This window comes from Phoxinus phoxinus, assembly GCF_949152265.1.
Source record: "Phoxinus phoxinus genome assembly, chromosome: 12".
In the NCBI taxonomy this organism is placed as follows: domain Eukaryota; kingdom Metazoa; phylum Chordata; class Actinopteri; order Cypriniformes; family Leuciscidae; genus Phoxinus; species Phoxinus phoxinus.
In genome coordinates, this window is record NC_136887.1 from 18,725,021 (window position 1) to 18,745,336 (window position 20,316).

At 37.9% G+C, this 20,316-nt stretch overlaps 1 protein-coding gene across 3 annotated transcripts in view; it reads right to left on the reverse strand.

The window, feature by feature from the left end:
* gpc3 (glypican 3) overlaps nucleotides 1-20,316 on the reverse strand; it is a 146,060-nt gene that overhangs the window by 25,683 nt on the left and 100,061 nt on the right. For all 3 annotated transcript variants that reach the window (XM_079631692.1, XM_079631694.1, XM_079631693.1), the window contains exon 6: nucleotides 17,860-17,971. In XM_079631692.1, the coding sequence (XP_079487818.1) occupies nucleotides 17,860-17,971 (112 nt within the window). The remainder of the gene's footprint in view (nucleotides 1-17,859; nucleotides 17,972-20,316) is intronic.

The following is a 20,316-nucleotide window of genomic DNA, read 5'->3' on the forward strand; positions in this document are numbered from 1 at the left end:
CTCTCTCTCTCAGAAAAAAATGGATAATTATTATATTATACCCCTCAAAAGATAAACAGGCCTTACTAAACATACAAACCTCTCCATCTGTAATTTAAAGTCAGCACATTCTCTGGAGGTCAGCAGGGAAAGTCATACAACATGTTCCATCAGAAATCCACACAGGCCTCCATTCAGGCCCGAACACGGGAGGCACAGACCGCCTCTGTTTGAACAAGTCCGCAGGGTCGGTTATAGCACTGACAGAGAAACTGATTCATTTATGCAGTTTGCCCACTGGCAATGACACCAAAAAGCATAAAACGGACAAAAGACGCCTGATAACGGTGTGAAAATGGATAGCGCCACCTAGTGAAACCGCACTCCCATCAACGACTTCTGCTGTTCATAAAACTGAAAGAACAACAAACGCGCCTGTTTTCCCTGAGCAGCATTACAGCGAGGAATGGGCCTTTAATGCACTCTTGTTTCAACAGCATGTTTTTGGAGAGCTGCATGAGTTTAAGCCCTAAGCACATTTACTGAGGGCTCTGAATTCCTTCCCGAAGACCGTTGCCCAGTAACGACGCGAGACGGGCCGTCCCCACAAACCATTTAAACTCTGAAAGCAAACAGTCGTAAAGAGGAAAAGAGAAAGAGAGAGAGAGAGAGAGAGAGAGAGAGAGAGAGAGAGAGAAGCGCGGTCAAGGGTATTTTAAAACAAACTCTAAAAAAGGTAGAAGGAGAAAAGAAAATAGAAAAGCTTACGGACAACTGGTTGGCACTGGGTATATGGAGAGAAGGCCAAATGGATGGAGCACAGCCACTTGCCCCCTCACACACACACACACACACACACACACACACACACACACACACACACACACACGCACACACACAAACACACACACGCACACGCACACACACACACGCACACACACACACACACACACACAGCTGAGGTAGCACAGGATGCTTTGGTTTGGCTGGTTAGAGTACATTTCTAGACTGTGCCATTGTCACAGTGAAGGCAAAATGGGGAACTTATTCAATGCAGTATGCATTTATTTTGCCTACCATGTTAACAGGTCACAAAATTCACATTGTACACACTGCTGCTTAACAGAAGAGTATGTGCAACCAGTATTTTGTTGGCGAGTCTATTTTTGTCACACATGGCGGGCTGAACTCAGCAGAAAACAATGAAAATGCAGTGTAAAACTATTTAACAAGTCAGTGTTTTGTAATATATGCTTTTATGATGCAATATAAAATAATGGGAGTGAATTACTCACCCATATTTTGAAAAAAGACATCTGTCGCACAGTGACAGATGCACAAACAGACAATTTAAGCAGTATGTAGTCTTTGCTCTGAGCAATGGGCTCGTTCCATGGTAAATGTGGCCTCCTCATGTAAGTTAGATTTATTAAGATCAAGTTTGTAATAATCGCAGGTGCAGCTGGGGTCTGACAGGTGGGGAATCAACACTGAGCGTCAGGCGATGGTCTACCTTTCAGAAGTTTGGATTTGGTAAGATGTTTTTGAAGGTCTCTTATGCTCACTAAGGCTGCATTTATTTTATCAAAAATACAGTAAAAACTGTAATATTGTGAAATAACATTACAATTGAATTTTTTTTTCTTATAATATATTTAGAAATTGTATTTATTCCTTTGATGTCAAAGCTGAATTTCTTCACACATGATCCTTGAAAAAGTTTTATTCATGCATCTTTGCTAATTTCTACTAATTTCTTTATTTCAAAATAATCTAACATCTATGTGTTTTTAATAAGTGTAGAATACACATAAATTAGTGAGTTAATGAAGTTTAAAATACCAACGAAATGAGAACAGCACCACTTGTAAACACTGCATAACCTACATATTGCAGTGTGTCTTTAACCCTTAAACGCACCTCGGGTCTTTAATGACCCGGGACGTCATTACCCCCCTCCTCATTCATTTCTTAAAGTTAGACATCAACCTTCTTAGTATTCCTCAATCAATTAACTATAAACAATATAACATGATTTTATATATATATATATATATATATATATATATATATATATATATATATATATATATAAAAGAATGCATCTTTTCCCATTAATATTTTTGTAAAAATGGTATAGGTGTGTAACAGTGTAAGTATATTTTCTGCACAACAATTATTGAATCAAAAGAATAGGAAGTATCATCAGCAAAACTTGAAATGGCTCAGAGATTTACGCCAGAGCAAGAACTGAACGCAGTCAAATATTAGTGTCACTGTCACTGGATGGTGGATCTGGTGAAGAAGCTGTCAGCGATCAAAATATTGATTTTGAAGATGTTGAAAATGATAGTTTTGAGAATATGTTTGAGGCCGTGAATATGAGCCAGATGCTGAATGTACTGGGAAATTAGCTCTGACGAGGACAGTGATGATGGTATAAAACATCTTCTCAAACTGAACCATTCCAAGCTACAAAGGTAACAAAATATGCTTAATTTTATTCTTCTGTAATTGTTAATCTAATATCAGGAGAGTTTTTTATCATCGTGACAGGTAGAGATCCATCCGTGTTAGATATAGATACGGGTCGCTAAAGACCTGGATATGTAATAATGATTGGCATTTAAGGGTTAAGCTGACTTGTTGCTGAATAAAAGTAGGCCTATGTACCTTGTCAAACAAGCTAAAAGGCAGAGGGAAAATTTTAGAAAATAGAGCAATACCAAAAAGTGTTATGTTCCCGCATTCCCACTAATAACTCCTATTGGCCAACTCCTGATAACCATTTTACAATTTATTGCAGTTATTTAAATACAGTAACACAGATATCACATAAGCTGCAGTGATGTTACTGCAGTGAATACTGGAGAGCCTTTAAGAAGCAGAGGACACAACTAAAACAAAATATGCTTGATAAATCAAGAACAAGCCTCATATTTGAGGACTCCCCTCCTCCTCTTTCTCTCTGCGGTTCAGAGGATTTGGGAACACGGAGCTCATGGAATGCAGTGAAGCTCAATGCAAAAAATGCAATTAGTGTCTGTTCAGCCATGCGATCTCTCCTTTTCCTAACTGCACAGAATGCAAAGGAAAACTCCACTCACAAACTCATACAAAAGGCTTACATATGGCAAAGTGCTCAGGGCAGAGCAGTCGCGAGAGAGACGCAGTGACCACAGACCTGTTGCTGAGCCGCGCACCAGGCCTGAACTCTGCTCAGGGTCAGCGCTCAGAGCAATATTGTAATGCCACATGGCAGTTTGCTGTTTAATCAAGCAGACAAGCAATGGAGCGTATAAGAGGAGAAAACTCACAGACGGGTTTCTGGAAATTATAAGACCATGACTAAACAATGATTAGCCCAGTGCAGATCTCATGCAGAAAACCTGCTGGCACGATGATGTGGTCTTGTGGGTGAGTGTTGCTTTGGGTTTGCTAAGGTGTTTGTAGTGTTGTTTTAGTGTGTTGCCATGCGGTTGCTGTTTATTTACTGACCCAAGACAATGATTCATAGAAGTCTCTGTGATAGTCTGGTCCCTAAGTATGGCTCAGTATCCCTCATTCAATGTAAGTTTATGGGATTTATAAGTATTATTAGACCACCACATGAAAATCTTACTCTCTTCCGAAAATATAAAGGCGCTATATATTTTTTATGTACATAGTGTTTAAATGTTTGGGGTCAATAAAACAAAATAAAACTTTTATCCAGCAAGTATTTTTTATATTTTGTAACATTTATAATGTTACAAAAGATTTATTTAATTATGTTATTATGAACTTTCAAAAAGTTCCGGAAAAAGCTTAGCAAATCAGCATATCAGAATGATTTCTGAAGGATCATGAGACACTCGATTCAGCTTTGCCATCACAGGAATACACAGAGGTGGACAAAGTACACAACTTCCTTACTTGAGTGAAAGTACAGGTACTACAAATATTGTAGTCAAATATTACTCCGTTACAAATAAAAGTTGTATAGACCGTACTAATTTTTAAAAGTCCTTGCATTGTTTTATTATTGTTGTATGTAATACTTATAGTACCTTATGCCTCTGAATCTATGCCTGCCTACCTACACTCATATCAAATGTATTTCTAGAACACAGTTCCAGAAGTGTGATTGAATGTGAGATTGAATAAGTGCACTCAATAACGTCCACAATGGTTTCGGACACCAAAATGGCTGTTCCCTCAAATAGTGCCCTATTTAGTATTACGTTTTTGGGCTTTTAGTATGAATATGTTAGCCTTACTGTAATCTATAAGCTAGTGTGCTCCCAAACAATGACAAAATTCGACCAAACCCAACGTTGAAAATGAAAATCAGGTTGATGTCAGAATCCAACATCAGATTGACGTTCATCTCCAACGTGGGACAGACGTTGTATTGTGGTTGAAAATGGAAATCGGGTTGACGTCAGAAACCAACATCAGTCGGGTTCTGGCGTCAACCCGACTTTTATTTCCAACCAAAATCCAAAGTCAAACCGACTTCGGGTTCTGACGTCAATTTGATCATTTATTTTTATCTATACCCCTGCAACCCCTTTAAAAACTCTGATTTGAGATTCATATATCTGTAGCATAAAGTGAGTGTTAGACAAGTTTAAATAAAGTTAGAGGTTTGTTTAAATCCTTAAAACTTAGTTTGAGCAAAAAGTTATTCTTAAGCACCTTTAAATATGCCTTAACTCCAATGATTTAAAACAGAGCTTGTAGCAAAATTTGTTTCTCTTTTGATCTCTTCCCTCAGTCAGTCTCGCAATTTATCTCCAACACTGACAAAAAAAAAAATCCACCTACTGTGGAGAAAACATGAGAGGACAAGAGTTTTTTTCCTCAGTCTCTCTTTCTGGTAACCACAACACACGCTGTGGGGCGGCAGTGAGCAGCTGAGGGTTGTGTACGGCCTGGGTATAAAGAAGACCCCAGAGGGGACGGAGATAAACGCCTGTGGTTTGGCCCTCACACTGCAGCACCAGTGTCACCGCTCTGAAGTGTAACCCAAACAGGGTCAGTACAGGGACACGGCTTCCCTCTACGGCGGCCTACATGTTTATGTTTGCTAGAGAGAAACCGAGGAAACCGGATGAAATGTAGCGAAGGAGAGATTTTTTTCCATTCTACCTCTGATTAGCATCATGCCGTGTATTGTGCCTGGCCTGCTCAACACGGAATACGAGCATGTCTGGACATGCGCCGTAGCTTGTGGTCTGTTCATAATGTGTTCTGCATGCTGCCATAGGCTATATATACGCAACAGCTACACTTACATTACCGCTCAGAAGTTTGCGATCAGTAATATTTTTTAAAAGAACATAATACTTTTATTCAACAAGGATGCATTAAATTGATCAAAAGTGACAGTAAAGACACTGTGCTTGAAATGCTCGCAGCGGACATCGTTCTTTAGAAACGAATCTGAATAATCAAATAAGCCTGGTGCTTAACCTCAGTGTAATTTCGTTTGAATTGTAATTTCCTGCATTCTCAAAATGATTACATTATGACCTCTGCCCTACATAGAGCGCATTCATATGAAAGCAACCAAAGGTCACGCACACATAAACAGTCGCAAATTCTCCGGAAAGAGTTTTTTTTTTATAGATACATGGGTTAGGACCTTACAACCACTTTACTTGTTGTGGTTCATACTTGAAGAAAGAAGGGATTAAAAACAGTAAATTTCCACCGTGTGAGTCATGGAAACTTCAATACAAACCCACATGCGCGCACAGATTTCATGCATTACTCAACATTTATTGAATTTGAGGTGATAAAAGGGGGTTTTGTGGACATTTATTCCCTCGTTCTCTCACCCAGCGTCCCCTCTCACCTGTCTGAAGCAGAGGCAGTCACGCAAGACACAGTGCATCTGAGACAGATGAAAGAGACAGATTCATTTCCTAGAACGAATACCTGTTGGGACAGGAGCACAAAGAGCAGGCCTCCTCTAGTGGCCTTGGGTGTGGGCTTCTCCAAAGATGATTTATGAGTGTTTTACCACATTTGTCTGAATCAGTTCCTTTGCAATCTAAACAAGTCTCTGTGGTAGCTTCCCCAGTGCTGTAACAAAGCCATTTATCAAAGAAAGCAAGCAAATTACAGATGTGTGTGCCTTTGAACAATGATATCTCTTTCATTTGAAGAAAAAAAGGCAAAGCTACACAATTTCAGACAACTGGGCTTCCTTGTTGTGCTACAAATGTGCTTTTTATTGTTTGTAAAACTAAAAAATAGATGGAAGAGCTGTGAAGAGTGAAATTAAATACACATATCATTTAACCTTTAGAAAGTTTGCACTTTTCCCCAATAAATAATTTAAGTCCCATCCTTTTATCTAGCAGTGTAAATGTTGGCATGTTTGCAGTAAATGCAGGCGATTGTTTGTCAGAGCAGTTGGAGCTAAAAGAGTTTCTAAATCTAATTAGTGTCTGAGGACAGGCTTCGCTTGTCTGCTCCAGGGCTTGACATGTTATCACCAATCGTTCCCAGAGTCATGTGGTCTGTGCATCTGATATCACCATCTGATTCCCAGCTCAGCATTCTCTCATGGAAACTCCATGTGTGCTTTAAAGGAGTGGTTCTCAAGCAGGGAGCCGGGACCCACTAGGGGGCCTCAGCAAACATCCAAGATGACTTAACAAGATTTAAAACAAGACAAAACAAGCATTAAATTAAGCTAAAACAACTAAAAATCGATGTTTCTTATTTTAATTCACCCCTCAATAACTTTTTTCTTTAAAGAACCAGGTTTCCCATGGTCTTAAAAACTGGATATAGCCTAATATTAAAAGTGTGATGTACAAAGAATGTACATTTTCTAATTATGCCAGACTCTACAATATTCTATAATGTAGAAATTAAGTAAAAAATATTTGTAAAAATCCTTATTCAGTAAATCACAAACAAAATGGGAACAAAATGGGGACCTACAAATATGGTTGAGGACAATGGGGGGCCAAAGTCCAAAAGGGGAGTCAAACAGGTTGAAAAATGGATTTTTAATTTTAGAGGGATAATTCACCCACAAATAAAACCTCTGGCATCTTCATGTGGCTCCGAATCTGACTTTCTTTATTTAATGTATACAAAAGAAGATATTTTGAAAAAAAAAAAGTGCTGGCTGCTCTTTTCTATTACAATAAACAGGCAGGAAAAAGGAAGCTTTCAAGCTTTAAAAAAATATATTCAAAAGCAGCTTAAAAGTATAATAAAATTATCCTCCACATAACTCACTATGCGCTAGTCTTCTAAGGCCACACAATAAGTTTGTTTGAGAATTAAACGGACATTTAAATAATTTAAGTCAGCTAAATAATTCTAGGTAAAAAGTTGTGAGATTGATTATTTTTAGCACTAATTTATTATAATACAGTATTAATATTTATTTGATTATTTAGGCCTAACTATGTGTTCATGGTTAATTTTAGACTATCAGTCCTCTAAGAGAAGTTTGTGATATTCTCTTTTTCTGTCTTATCTAATGTCTATTACCTGAACACTATTATCCCCATATGTTGGGGATATTAGTATTATTGTATCGTATCTGTATTATTGTTACAGACTTGTATCTAAAAGCCTCTTGTGTATCGTGTAACTCCTCAAGCTCCCTTTTGTTTTAAAATGAGTTTGACAACCCTGATCTACAACCTGACCCATTTTTCACATTTATGCAGACAGATGTAAAAGTAAAATATGATCTATACAAGCAGCTTGAAAATATCCATCCATGCAGTCTGGAAATGTGTGTGTGTGTTCGCAGTAACGTCCCAGGTCTAATCTTAAGCACTGACACTGAGCAGTACGCCACATGTGTGAGCGTGCACTCCTTCCTCTTCAGTCTCTCGCATACATCGCAGAGACATTGATTTGAGTTGTGAGGCCCTCGTAACAAAAGGAAAGAGAGACAGAGGAGACCCTATGATGACCCTGCACGGAGAGGAAACAGGAAGTGAGACCTCTGACCCACCGAGAGGCTCCTGTTGTGTTTTCCGGCGAGGGTGCTGATGGAGCTCCGCGTTTCTCTGAGGTTCCTCTCTCAGCTCATGCTGGGAGATACGGACGAGTCATGAGAAACAGCACATAGAGCCAAATCTCACAGGGAGCCCAAGGGAGGTTCGAGTTACACCACAGCCTGAGAAACAACACGGCCGTAACCCTTCCACCTGTAAGCTTCTCTCCCTCTCACACAATCACATCTCAAAGTATTCAATCTACAGCATTCTTAAGGCAACACGAATCATGTTTGTCAGGAACACTGACCCTCAGACGCGAGGCAAGGCTCCCGGTGGGGGGACAGAGCATTATACCGGGGTTAAACCAGAACTAAGTCCAAAATGCATAACTAAGCTCAAATAAATAATTAAACGAAGAACTAAAATAAAACCTAGGCTAACTGTTGTTAGTAACATACATAAAATGTATTTTAAAATGTAATTTATTCCTGTGAATTTTCAGCATCACTACAAGTCACATGATCCTTTAGAAATCTTTTTTTTTTCCAGGATTCTTTAATTAATAAAAAAGTTGAAAAGAACAGCATTTATTTGAAACAGAAATATTTTGTAATATTATAAATGTCTTTACTGTCACTTTGATCATTGTAATGCATCCTTGCTAAATAGTACTAATTTCTTCAACAACAAAAAAAGTCTTACTGACCCCAAACTTTTGAACTGTAAAATTTTAATTTAAACAATTATTAAACCAAAAAGAAATCTGAAAATGCAAAACTATAATAGTCTGTAGGTAGTCCAACATGACAACTTCTGGCTCAACCAATGTCGTAGGGATTGGGGTGACACTACCTGTCTGTCTGCACAAAGAATGAGGTGATACCGGTGTTTGTGGCCACCTTAATAGGCCCTACATGCAGTTTTGTTTATTTTGTCTCGCTATTAGAGTAAATACTGTCGTTCTGGTCTGTCAGTGTCTCAGGAAGTGCCCTCTGTAACATTTCCATGTCATAGGAAGTCTTTCCAGCAGAACAGGATAACAAATATGTCCTGTTCGTAAACAAGTTTGTCGTTGACCATGTAGGTGTAAGCCCATTTCTTTCAGCGCAGATGAGCTGGTTGTAGGGTTGTTGTTGGCTGGCTGTGTGGTAATTGTAGCCAGTGGGGTGGCTGAAGTGGGTGGGGGTAGATTGGTGGCAATAGGGGGGCACCAAACTTCTGGCCTCCGGGATGAGGGGGCTTTGCTGAAAGGACTGCTGGGAGGAGGGTCTGGGGGCTTCAGCCTCATTAGAAGCTAACTAATTGGAAGGAAAAGACCTCTCATGTGCTCTGTCTGACCTCCTAGACAGCAGGGGAGAGAGGAACAGATAGATGAAAAAGAGAGGGGGATGGAGGAGAGAGAGGGAATGTGAAAACCTACTATAGAAGAGAGATGTAAGAAAGTGCCCAGAGGTTGCCAGATTCATTGCTCAGGTGACTTCATGGGGTTTCATTTAACTATCAATTTGGTCTCAGAAGTTTTCTTGTAAAATTCTTAAGTGAAAATAAAAATAGACACAAATGAGACAATCAGAAACTTCTTTGAAACTAGCTTGTCAAGCCACTCTTTTGAAAGTGCAGTTTAGCTTTAGCAAGCAATAAAACTAGCAAACTATAGAGAAACTATAAGGCACAGCAAAATCCTTTTAAAAATGCACAGAACTGATATGACTCTCAAATGAAATGTGAGTCTACTTTAAACCTGCACTATATGGTTTATGCACTGCTTTTCTGCGTTAATGAATAGGATAGTTTGAGGTATCCACGTTATTTTTCAAAACAGAAGTAAGGTTGTTGTTTCTTGAGAATGTGCGAGACTTCTTCTGATTTATTAGCCGACATAGGGAAATAAACGAGAAGAATATCAAATTGCAGTAAACTGTAAAACGGTTTGACCTACAAACCAGCATGTTTATAATTAAGACACTACATAAAAAGAATACGGTAAGAAATACCAGTTATTAATCAATATCAAGCAGCATAACGAGTTTTGTACTGGCAAAAATAACTGGAAGCGAATAACACTGCAAGTCAGACACATTAAAGTTACAAATGGCCATTCCCACTCTTACCTGTAAAATAAAGTGGATACCGATGGTTCCCTGTGATCACCATATTGGTACAGATCTGTCATTCTACCACAAGACCAATTGACAGTAAGAAGAAAACCCTACAAGGTACATCTAAATATGTCATAGAAGCAAGCAACTAGCCTATCTGCTACATCAGAACTTTTTTCTCTGTTTACGGACATGATGTAACCATACAAGGACGATTGGCATATTCCTGAAATTGAATGTTGTGGGTGTCCATTTGCTTTCCATTTATTTTCATTGCGGTCTAGGAGAAACAATTGATATATTAAGGGCACTTCTGCAAAGTTCTTATGTTATTGGGGTCTACTAGAATAGGTTGCATGCTTGTGTTCAAAAAGCATTATTTTTCATATATATTACATTATTGCAGCACCTCTCTTTCCAGTCTGTCAGTAACACTCTGTTTAGCTCCTGTCTAAAAGCGCTATGCACTCTGATTTGTCAGCTGGACTGAACCAATGTGTTGTGATGCATGGGAATTTTTTAAATTAGCAATATTGTGACATGTGCCTTCCCGGAAGAAAACTGAAGACTACGATCGAGGCATTTCAGGGATTTAAGAAAGGTGTTTGCTTATATTGACTGCCTGCGGAGTGACTTTTTGTTCTGTAACTTCGCAGACCTTTTTCAAGCTCAAACAGCAACACTGCACACTAAAGGATTAGCACCCATTTAAAGAGTTCTCGTTTGTAACTTTTCTTACCAATGAATGACAATCAGAAAGGTTATAGGAAAATAGGGAGAAGAAAGAAGAAATGAAAATGTAAAAAGTGGAGAAGTCTTTGAAAGAGATAGTAAAAGAGAAAAAGTTGGAGGAAAGAGACCACATGAGACAGATCAATGTTGTCAGAACAAAAAGTCTGAATTAAAAAGGACTTATTTTCTAAAAGAAAGGATATCTCTATGGGAGTTTCTGGTGTGAGTGCCACAGCAGATCAAGCCGTTGAGAACAGAGGCATGCAGAGGTCATCAGGAGCAGCGCTGGGATCAGGGTCAAGCCAACCCCCATTCTGCTCTGCATTTATGGAGGTCTTTCTAGACTGCTTTAATGTCAGGTGTCAGTTTATTTGAAAAACCCTCACAGTCATGCACCTTCAAACGGACCAGCATCCACTGAAACACACATTAACCAGCCATTTGAAGTGTGCACGTGTGTGGATGTGTTTGTGTGTGTGAAAGAGGATTTGTCTAAATATGTGTTTGTGTGTAATTAGACTCAAGCAACCATAGCAGGGTTTGTTTAATAACCTTTGAACTACCACCCAGTTAAAACTCATACCATCATAGAAGTAAAATTTTACCAGTAAATTTCATGTTATAACAATAGTACAATACAGATAGATTTGCATATTGGATGAAGGTGGTCTCAGGGGGCTCATCACAGACAACAGCACCTGAATAACTACCATCATAATGGTACATCTTCAAAAGGTCATGGTATTACCATGGTATATTCAACCAGTAAGCAAGCTAAATGTGTCAGTGGCAATAAATAAAAAAATCAGGGTATTACCAAGGTAAATGTACACTATAGTGAAAAGTTTGGGGTCAGTAAGATTTTTTAAAAATGTTTTTGAAAGAAGCATCTTATGCTCACCAACGCAGCATTTATTTGATCACAATACAGTAAAAACATTACTATTTTTAAATATTATGTTTGAAATAAATACATTTTCTATTGTAATAACTGGTAATATATTTTAAAATATAATTTAGAACAAAGCTGAATTCTCAGCATCACATGACATGATGCTTCAGAAATCATTCTAATATGGTGATTTGATGCTCAAAATCATGATAATTTCTTATTATAATATATTATATTTTTGTAAAAACTGTGATAATTTTTTTTAAAGTTCAAAAGAACAGCATTCATTTATAATATGCATTTTTCATAACATTATTTTTGATAATTTTAATGTATCCTTGCTGAATAAAAGTATTAATTTCTTTAAATAAATAAAAATCTTATTGTCCCCAAACTTTTAAACGGTATAGTGTAAAAAAAAACACTGTATTTTGGTAATTGTCCAAAAAGTATTGCGTTACCACGAACGAATTCTCATAAAACCTTTTGTATTGAACTGAGAAAATGTGTAAATCAGTGCCACCTTTTGTCCTGAAGTAAACTTGTTTTTTATTCGGATAGATGACCATTTGTTTAACTCTTGGAGTGCATAGACATTCAACTGCAACTGTTCTCTTTTCCAATTTGCTTCTGATGTGAAGAGGCCTTCAGAGTGTGGTACTTTTTGGTACTTTTTATTGGAGTCGATGAGGTGTTGAATATAAAGGTGGAGTCAGCGGCAGCGGGACGGGAGGCTGCGTGCTGGAATGTGGAGCTCTGGTTTGTTTTGCTGTCTGCTCTCCTGCCTTACCTGCGGCCCTCCCTCTCTCTCTCTCTCTCTCTCTCTCTCTCTCTCTCTCTCTGGATCTAATTAGAGTGAAGGAGGGCTGCAGGACTGGAGTGTGTCACATACAACTCAACACAGTCAGGAAGGAGAGCAGGAAAGAAAGTGGGATTAACATGGGAGAAAAAGCATAAGAAATGTAGGGTGGAGTTCAAAGAGAGAGAGAGAAAGAAAGAAAGTGAGGGCATAAACCAGGGAAAAGAAAGGCAGAGAAAAGTTCCAGCCAGGAAATGAGAGAAAAAGTGAGTGTGCGTGAAAGATATCTAGCCTAGAGTTGTTTCCCACAGCACACGAAAAAAGAAAAACAGAGCATCTAATTTTTCACAGAACATTCCACAAATCTAGGACAACATGAGAAGTGACATGTAATATATGCTCACCTCTCTGGCCTACACATGGCAGACACATCTCAGCGCTGGAGGGAACTTCTATAATCAAAGACCAATCAGATAATTGCAGTGTTTTACCACTATCCCCTGAGCTCCGCTGGGAAAAGGCTTTTTTGAACAGTAACTCAATACCCTGGAAAGTCCAGATGGTCCTGATGACGGCACCAGCGGAAAGACTTATTTTCCTAAATATGAAAATCTAATTTGGCAATATGCGTAAATTAAACTATATGTGAGGGCAGCGGTTGATAGAGAATTTGCCGATTTTCTTTCTCTCTGTCGTTGGTACTCCAACATTATAGGCTTAATATATGACAGCACAGCACAAAATCTGGTAAAAGTTTATTGTAATAATGGACTGTAACATCCAAGTGGTTCAATTTCCTTATCGATCCGGATTAGGTTTCAAATAACACATAATAGCATCATTATTATAGAACAAACAATGATGTGCTTGGCCTTACACCACGTCCTAACAAGGGACAACATGTTTTTTGTTTTTTTCCGTTGGTTGCTTGGTTCATTTTATGCTGACAAGAACCACACACTATGACATCGCATCAGTACAAAATTCCAATCCACATATATTAATAAACCTTAAAACTCAAAAATATTCGGATTGATTGCTTTCTTTCTTGACAGAAGACTTACTTATGTCTGTCTCTGGAAACTTCGTTTCACCGTGTTTGTCTTTAAAAACAATTTTTCTCCGATCTCAGCAAGATTGTACACATTTATTAAATAAAAATGTTAATAAACTGTGGAGAAGGTTTTGTAGTTTAACAGCTCCCCTAAAAGGAAGTAAACTGTCCACAAATGACGGACCATTCTTGTATAAACACAAAGAGACGCTGCAGACTTTACGGATCAGCATGAGTGAATGTTTGACAGTCATGGGAACAAACACAAACACACATGAAGACAGACTGGGTGTGTGCTATGAGCTTCATCTCTGAACATCTCTGCATTTCCACAAGGCACAAATAGATGGTTGATAAACACCAGCATATTATCCTCAAGCACTATAATATACAGGGTTTAAAATTAACACCCAACTCACAAAATGCATTTTTTTTTTTACGTTAGAATATATGTCTTAGTATTTAAAAAATAAGGTCTCTTGTAAATCATCATATTTGGGGGGCCTTGGAATAAAAAAAAGAATGAACACCTGAAGCTTCAGCGCTGGCTAATGCGCTAACTCGCATACACTTGGGCCTGAGAGATCCGTCTCTGACTGAGTCATGTTTAGGCATGCAGATAAGAACACACAGACTCTTTGAGCACTTGCCCAGTTGGAATAGTTTGAGCACCAAGTCATTTTTTTTCATTTATAGAGACGAGCTTACTCTAAACTTGGCTCAGCGCAGCCATTACATCAGCCGTATTAAGCGTGAGAAATTGGGGTCTGCAGAGCTGAGGGAGGGTAAAGTTTTGTCTTTTGGTGTTCAGTGCAGTCCCCAGTGTCTCTCTTTCAGAAGAGGCCCAAATCTAAGGCAACAAGCCATCTCTAGTGCCGCTAAACTAACACTCTTTGGGACACGGGCTTGTCACGCTATATGCCCCGGGAACAGAAATTTTTCAAACACTGTTAAGAGCTTCCAAAAACCTTATTGCTCTATAAAATCAAATGGGTCCACACCCAGAATGTTTTATAGAATTACAACTGCTGGAGAACACTTAGAAAGTGGAGCACATGCTAAAAGTAACAAGCCTCCCAGGCTAGAAGATGAGATGTTGGCTTTCTGAAACACTAGGAAAAGTCTGATAGGAGCGTTCTGTCTGTCCGCTCAGGGAAATAACTCAAACCCCTGGCTATTGGAAACAAATGAGAACACACATAAGCACAGTGCCAGATAACACCAGATGTAAACTATTATCACAGGGTTAAGTTAAACTGAACATTTGATTAAACCATGTTTGAGTTTCTGCTGATGAAGTAAAGGAAACACTACCAGTCTCACTAAAGCCCCGTTCACATTGACAGCGGTTTAATCGAGGAAGGACAAGAGACAGATGTGTCATGGTAGTTAGTAAATATTATGTCACTCTATTTTGACAAGGACTGAGTTTAATTGGAGAAAGAGTTTGTATTGACATAGCAGCAGAATGAACACGATTTTTTGCGATTATTAACGCATGAATCAAAAATCATTGGTAGAAGCTGCTAATTTGCATAAAGTTAACATTTTCTCAACTTTAAAGTCACCATAATTAGAGTTAATTAACCAATAATTAAATAATGAGTCATCTATGATGGATTTAAACGGTCTCTGTCAGGGTGAAGTGGGCTGAATTAACAACGTTGTTGTGTCTTGTCCTGTTCTATCTCATTTAGGATATTGTGCACTTTCAAGCGACTTAACTGCAGTATTATTCTCATGTTTGTCAGAGAACACCACCGTAAAGACATCACATGTTCAGACAGTCCAATAAGCAATTCTGGGTTTCCTTTTCTCACACATACAAACGTCTTATTCTACATGACTACTTGTGAGGTCTAAAATGTCCATACAAATAGTGAAACTCACTAGTTAAATCAGGCAATTCACGTTTATATTTAAATCTAGTGTTTTCCACAGGTTTCTGTGAGGGTTATGTCTAGGGTTCAGGTCGGGTCAGGACATTACCCTGATACAAACATGTGTGTGTGTGTCTACATTTGTTTATGTGTTGTTTATAGGGGCAGCGGATGTGTTTATCTGTGGTTCACAGATGCCATAGAGGCCTTTTGAAATGCACTTGCCAGACATGAGCTGCACTGACATCATACAGTCACCAGACCTACAGTATATCATGTGCATCTGTGTGATTATACAATATCACAATACAAACGCTGTTATACTGAACATCAGCATGAGGCATTCACAGCCATGTTGACATTCAGATCAGCCACACAATTTTGAGTATGACATTGTCGATTTATTTTTCTTTTCCCCTTCCTAACACACACGACAAGTCTATAGTACATCTTCATTTTGATCGTGTGTGTGTATAATTGTCATGTACATAAATGATGTGATGTGTCTCTTGAAACAAAAGCCGGACACTTCAAATGTGCAGTGCAGGAGGAAGAAACTGACAGAAGATGATCTTTACGAGAAGAGAAGAGAAGAGAAGAGAAGAGAAGAGAAGAGAAGAGAAGAGAGTCTGTTTGTAGAGTAACAGAGAACGAGGGCCTGTCCCATGGAAGGCTTGACCTCACAGCCCGAGGGCAGACGAGACCCACAGCTCATCTGAGCCGCTCTGATGTCTCTGTGGTCTGTTTAAACAAGAGCGCTGCGCTAATCCGCTCAGATGGGGCCATTGAGTATGAGGCCGCAGTGGGTTTCTCTCCAGACACACACACACACACACACACACACACACGAAAAGCAATGCACTTAAATATATCTCATCCTGCTTTAACAACAAGATACACAGGACCCAACACACACTCTCTGTTTTTTTTAGATTGAAGATCAAATATATATATATATATATGTTTAATTAATTAATAAGTTTAAATAAAAAATGTATAAAATAACAATAATGAAAAGGGGGTAAACAAGCAGTATTAACAGAAAAAGGCAGAACAACAAAATAAATAGGAAATAGAAAGTCTATAGTAAAAAAAACAATACAGAACAAAAAAGGACAAAGCAAAAATAAAATAAATAACTCAATGAAGAAATATATAAAATTAAAGTTAAAATACTTTTAACAAGTACTATTAAATAAAAAAAATAAAGCAAAAAAAAAAAACTATATATATATATATATATATATAAAAAGCAGACCAAAAATAAAATAAGTAGAATAAAACAAAATAAATTACTACTGACAAGTAGTTAATAGAGCAGAACACATACATCCAAAATTTAAACAGAACAAAATAGGAGAAAAAAAGTAAATTAAATTATGTAAAAAAAAAATGTTTAAATCAACCATCTTTAGAAAATGTGTAATTAAGAAAAAAACAAAGGAATACATTACAAAGGTCTTATTAATGAAATGTTGTTAAAGATAAATTAGTTGTTAAAAAGATGAGTTATCATCTCTTGAGTTGAGTTAATATAATAATCAAGAAACATCGGATAGCTCATCTCTTCCGTGAGCAGACTGTGTCCTGCTGACTCTTAAAACGTCCATGCTTTCACTATTCCCTCTAAATCCCTGCTTTCACTAAATCCCTCCTGTTCTTGCCTTTACAACTCTAGACTATTGCTAGCATTTTTTGTTTTTTTGTAATTCAATGTTTGTCGAAGTCTCTTTGGATTAAAGCATTTGCTAAATCAAAAAATGTGAGTTAAAAGGGAAAAAAGTAAAGGTGAAAAAACAAGACTAAGTGTGCCAATAACACACACTTGGACTGAGCTTTACTAACTGTAGCCTATAGCTATTCACAACGAGCTGCATTGCAACATATCTTTAAACCCAGCCAAAAACACACATCCTCCAGGTACAGAGGAAGCGTCCTTTAGATCGCCCAGTGAGCTTCCTGTGGATGAGCCAGATGCTGTTCTCTCAGGATTACCAGAGTATACACACAGAAAACCTTAAAGGGTCCAATATCACTGTGGGATCTTGTTCACAAAAGGGAACGAACTGTACGTGAAATATAAGCAGACACACCCTTACACACACACAGTCAAGGTGATATGACACGCAGCTGTTGTTTTTTTAAAGGCAGGCAGGAAGAAAGAAAGTGAATGAAAGCCTCTGCTTTGTCTGCATTAACGTACAGATACCGGCAGCCCCTATCGCACATCCTGATAATCTACAAGACTGCGCTTCATAAAACAGCGTGCAGATATGTGCATCTGTGTGTGTGATGACAGGCAGACTGTTGTGACGGAGGTAAAACAGAGGTGATGAGTTTACGCACAGCTGTATATCTCTGTGATGACTGACGGCATGGCAGTGTATGATTATTCACAGATGTGCACTGTAAAGTTCACACGTAAAAAAAGTTCATGTTTTCTGATAAACAGCAACTCACCTGATTGATGTGTTTGAGTTTGTCAATGATCTGACTGATGACAGGTTCAGGAGGTTTTTGTCTGGATTCTGAGCCGTGTGGATGGACTCTCTTCAGCCCTGGACCAGGAAACCTGCAAAATATAGACATACACGTCCATTACTCATACTTAAACTAAATTACAAGAACATATAGTCCATTATATAGTTGCATCTTGTCAGTATGTATGCTAGTGTGGCTTTTATTATGTTCACTTGCCCAACAGCTAAAACAAAACAAAATAATGAAATTGGAATTTTATAGAAACCGCTGTGATCTTCCAACTCTAAAATTGGCCTCTACTGCCCCCTAGAGGCAAACATGTGACCATTGTAATTCTTGCTCAAATTAAATTCCTAAGTTTTAGACCTTTAAATTCTTCCCCCCATTCACCACATTGATTCAGTCATACTGCATGCATGAGGATTTCAAAAGGCACTTTACAACAAAACAATCTCGTATTAGTAGATGCCAAGGACTCAAAATTACTCAAAGCTAAAAAACAAAAACAGGAGCCTTAATATGAACGGTATCTACCCCGCTCACATTTATGATCATATTTAATACTTATGAACGGTATCTGAAAAAATTCCTCTTGTGTTGTAGCTCTTAACAGACACACACACACTTAGGCGAACAGTAAAACAGCACAACTGGGTCAGACATGTGCTGGCATCTGAATGTTTCTGAGCAACTGGAGCATATGTTGGGCATCATCAACTGCTAAAAATGTGTGTGTGTGTCTGCGCCCAAGTGTTTCCCCCGATCCCCCCGGGCCCTTTGGACTCATGTTCCAGTTAATTACTCCCTATTAAAAGCTAATTAGTGTTGATGCACATGGGCACATTGGTGCAAGCACTGAGGCGACAGAGAGACAGTGAGTGACATATTCGATGCCTCGACACACCAACCTCAACTCATCAGTCCATACACTGCAAAAATCTGTCTACAGTAAAACATTTTTTTTAAATATCTACAAATTGTTTTATGTGTGTTCTTGTATATGTTTTATGAGGACACAAATGTGTATAATGACATACATATTACACTGTAAACATGATTTATGAGGACACTTCCTGTGTCCTCGTAAACCAAATGGCTTAATAACTAAAGTGTTTTTTTAATTAAAAACATTCAGAAAATTTCCTGTGATGTGTAGGTTTAGGGGTAGGGTTAGTGTAGGGGGATAGAATATATAGTTGATACAGTATAAAATTACGCCTATGGAGAGTCCTCATAAACCACATATTCAAGTATGTGTGTACCGAGCTTTTAGACGAAAGAGCCAAAGATATGACCTCATGTTCCATTCTTAGGAATGACATAATCCCGAACAAGTCTATCCAATCATCTCTCTCGGCACCTTATTTTACATGCACTGCTTATTCATTAAGCCAAATTACATTTCCATACTTATTTATTCTCCTTATTACTCCCGATGGCAGCTCACCTCCCGCTTTTAATTATCACATTAATAATACAGACATGAGCTCCATTAGAAGGAGGAGATCAGAAGACATGGGCAGCGTTTAATGGAAGATGAGATTAGCTGGAGCTTCACGCATGAGGCGGCCACCTGTGTGCTGACCATCAGGTCATGTACTGTCTGCCTGAAAAACTTTCAGATTTGTTCCATTTAGGATGGTGGGCACATGGTACAAAATGAATCAAACGTTATTGCAGAAATGCTAAAACGTAATGGGGTAGCTAAAGTGAGAATTGTTTCAGCACTTAAAAAGCCTTTCCTTATGAATTTTAATTAGGTGTGTTGTAAATTAGAGAAAAGAACTATAAAACATCAGAATCTGTTCTAATTGGCCAATCACGTTTCAGCACTGAAATACACAATAAGAAACATTATTTGAACATTTTAATTGAAAGTCCAACAATTCTTCCCTTTTTAATGGATTAAAATGTCCTTGTATATCGAGTCTTTGTTTTATGCAATTTGGAAGGGTGTGAATAAGGAGGGTTTAGTCTATTGTTGTGGATTTGATCTATAGCATATTTTAATATTTGTATCTTTCAAGATGTTTGTGTAATAGGAAAGACTGAAAGCTTGACGTGTTAATATGTAAGTGAGTGTCACAACAGTATAGCTTCTATCTGCTTCTATAGTTGACACTTAACTTCACTAGAGATGCACTCTGAATGAATGATGCCATACGGACAATTAGAAGTCATTTTTGTTGGAGACTTTAAATGCACTACAGAAATACACTGACATTCAAAAGGTTGGGCCAATAAGATTTTAATATTGTTGACAGAAGTCTCTTAGGCTCATCAAATCTACAGTCAAAAACTGTAATATTGTAATAAAAAAAAAAAAAAAAAAAAAAAAAAAAAAAAAAGTGTATATATATATAAATAATCACAAGTTTAACTGTTTCCTATTTTAATATCATTTCAAATGTAATTTATTCCTGTGATATCAAAACT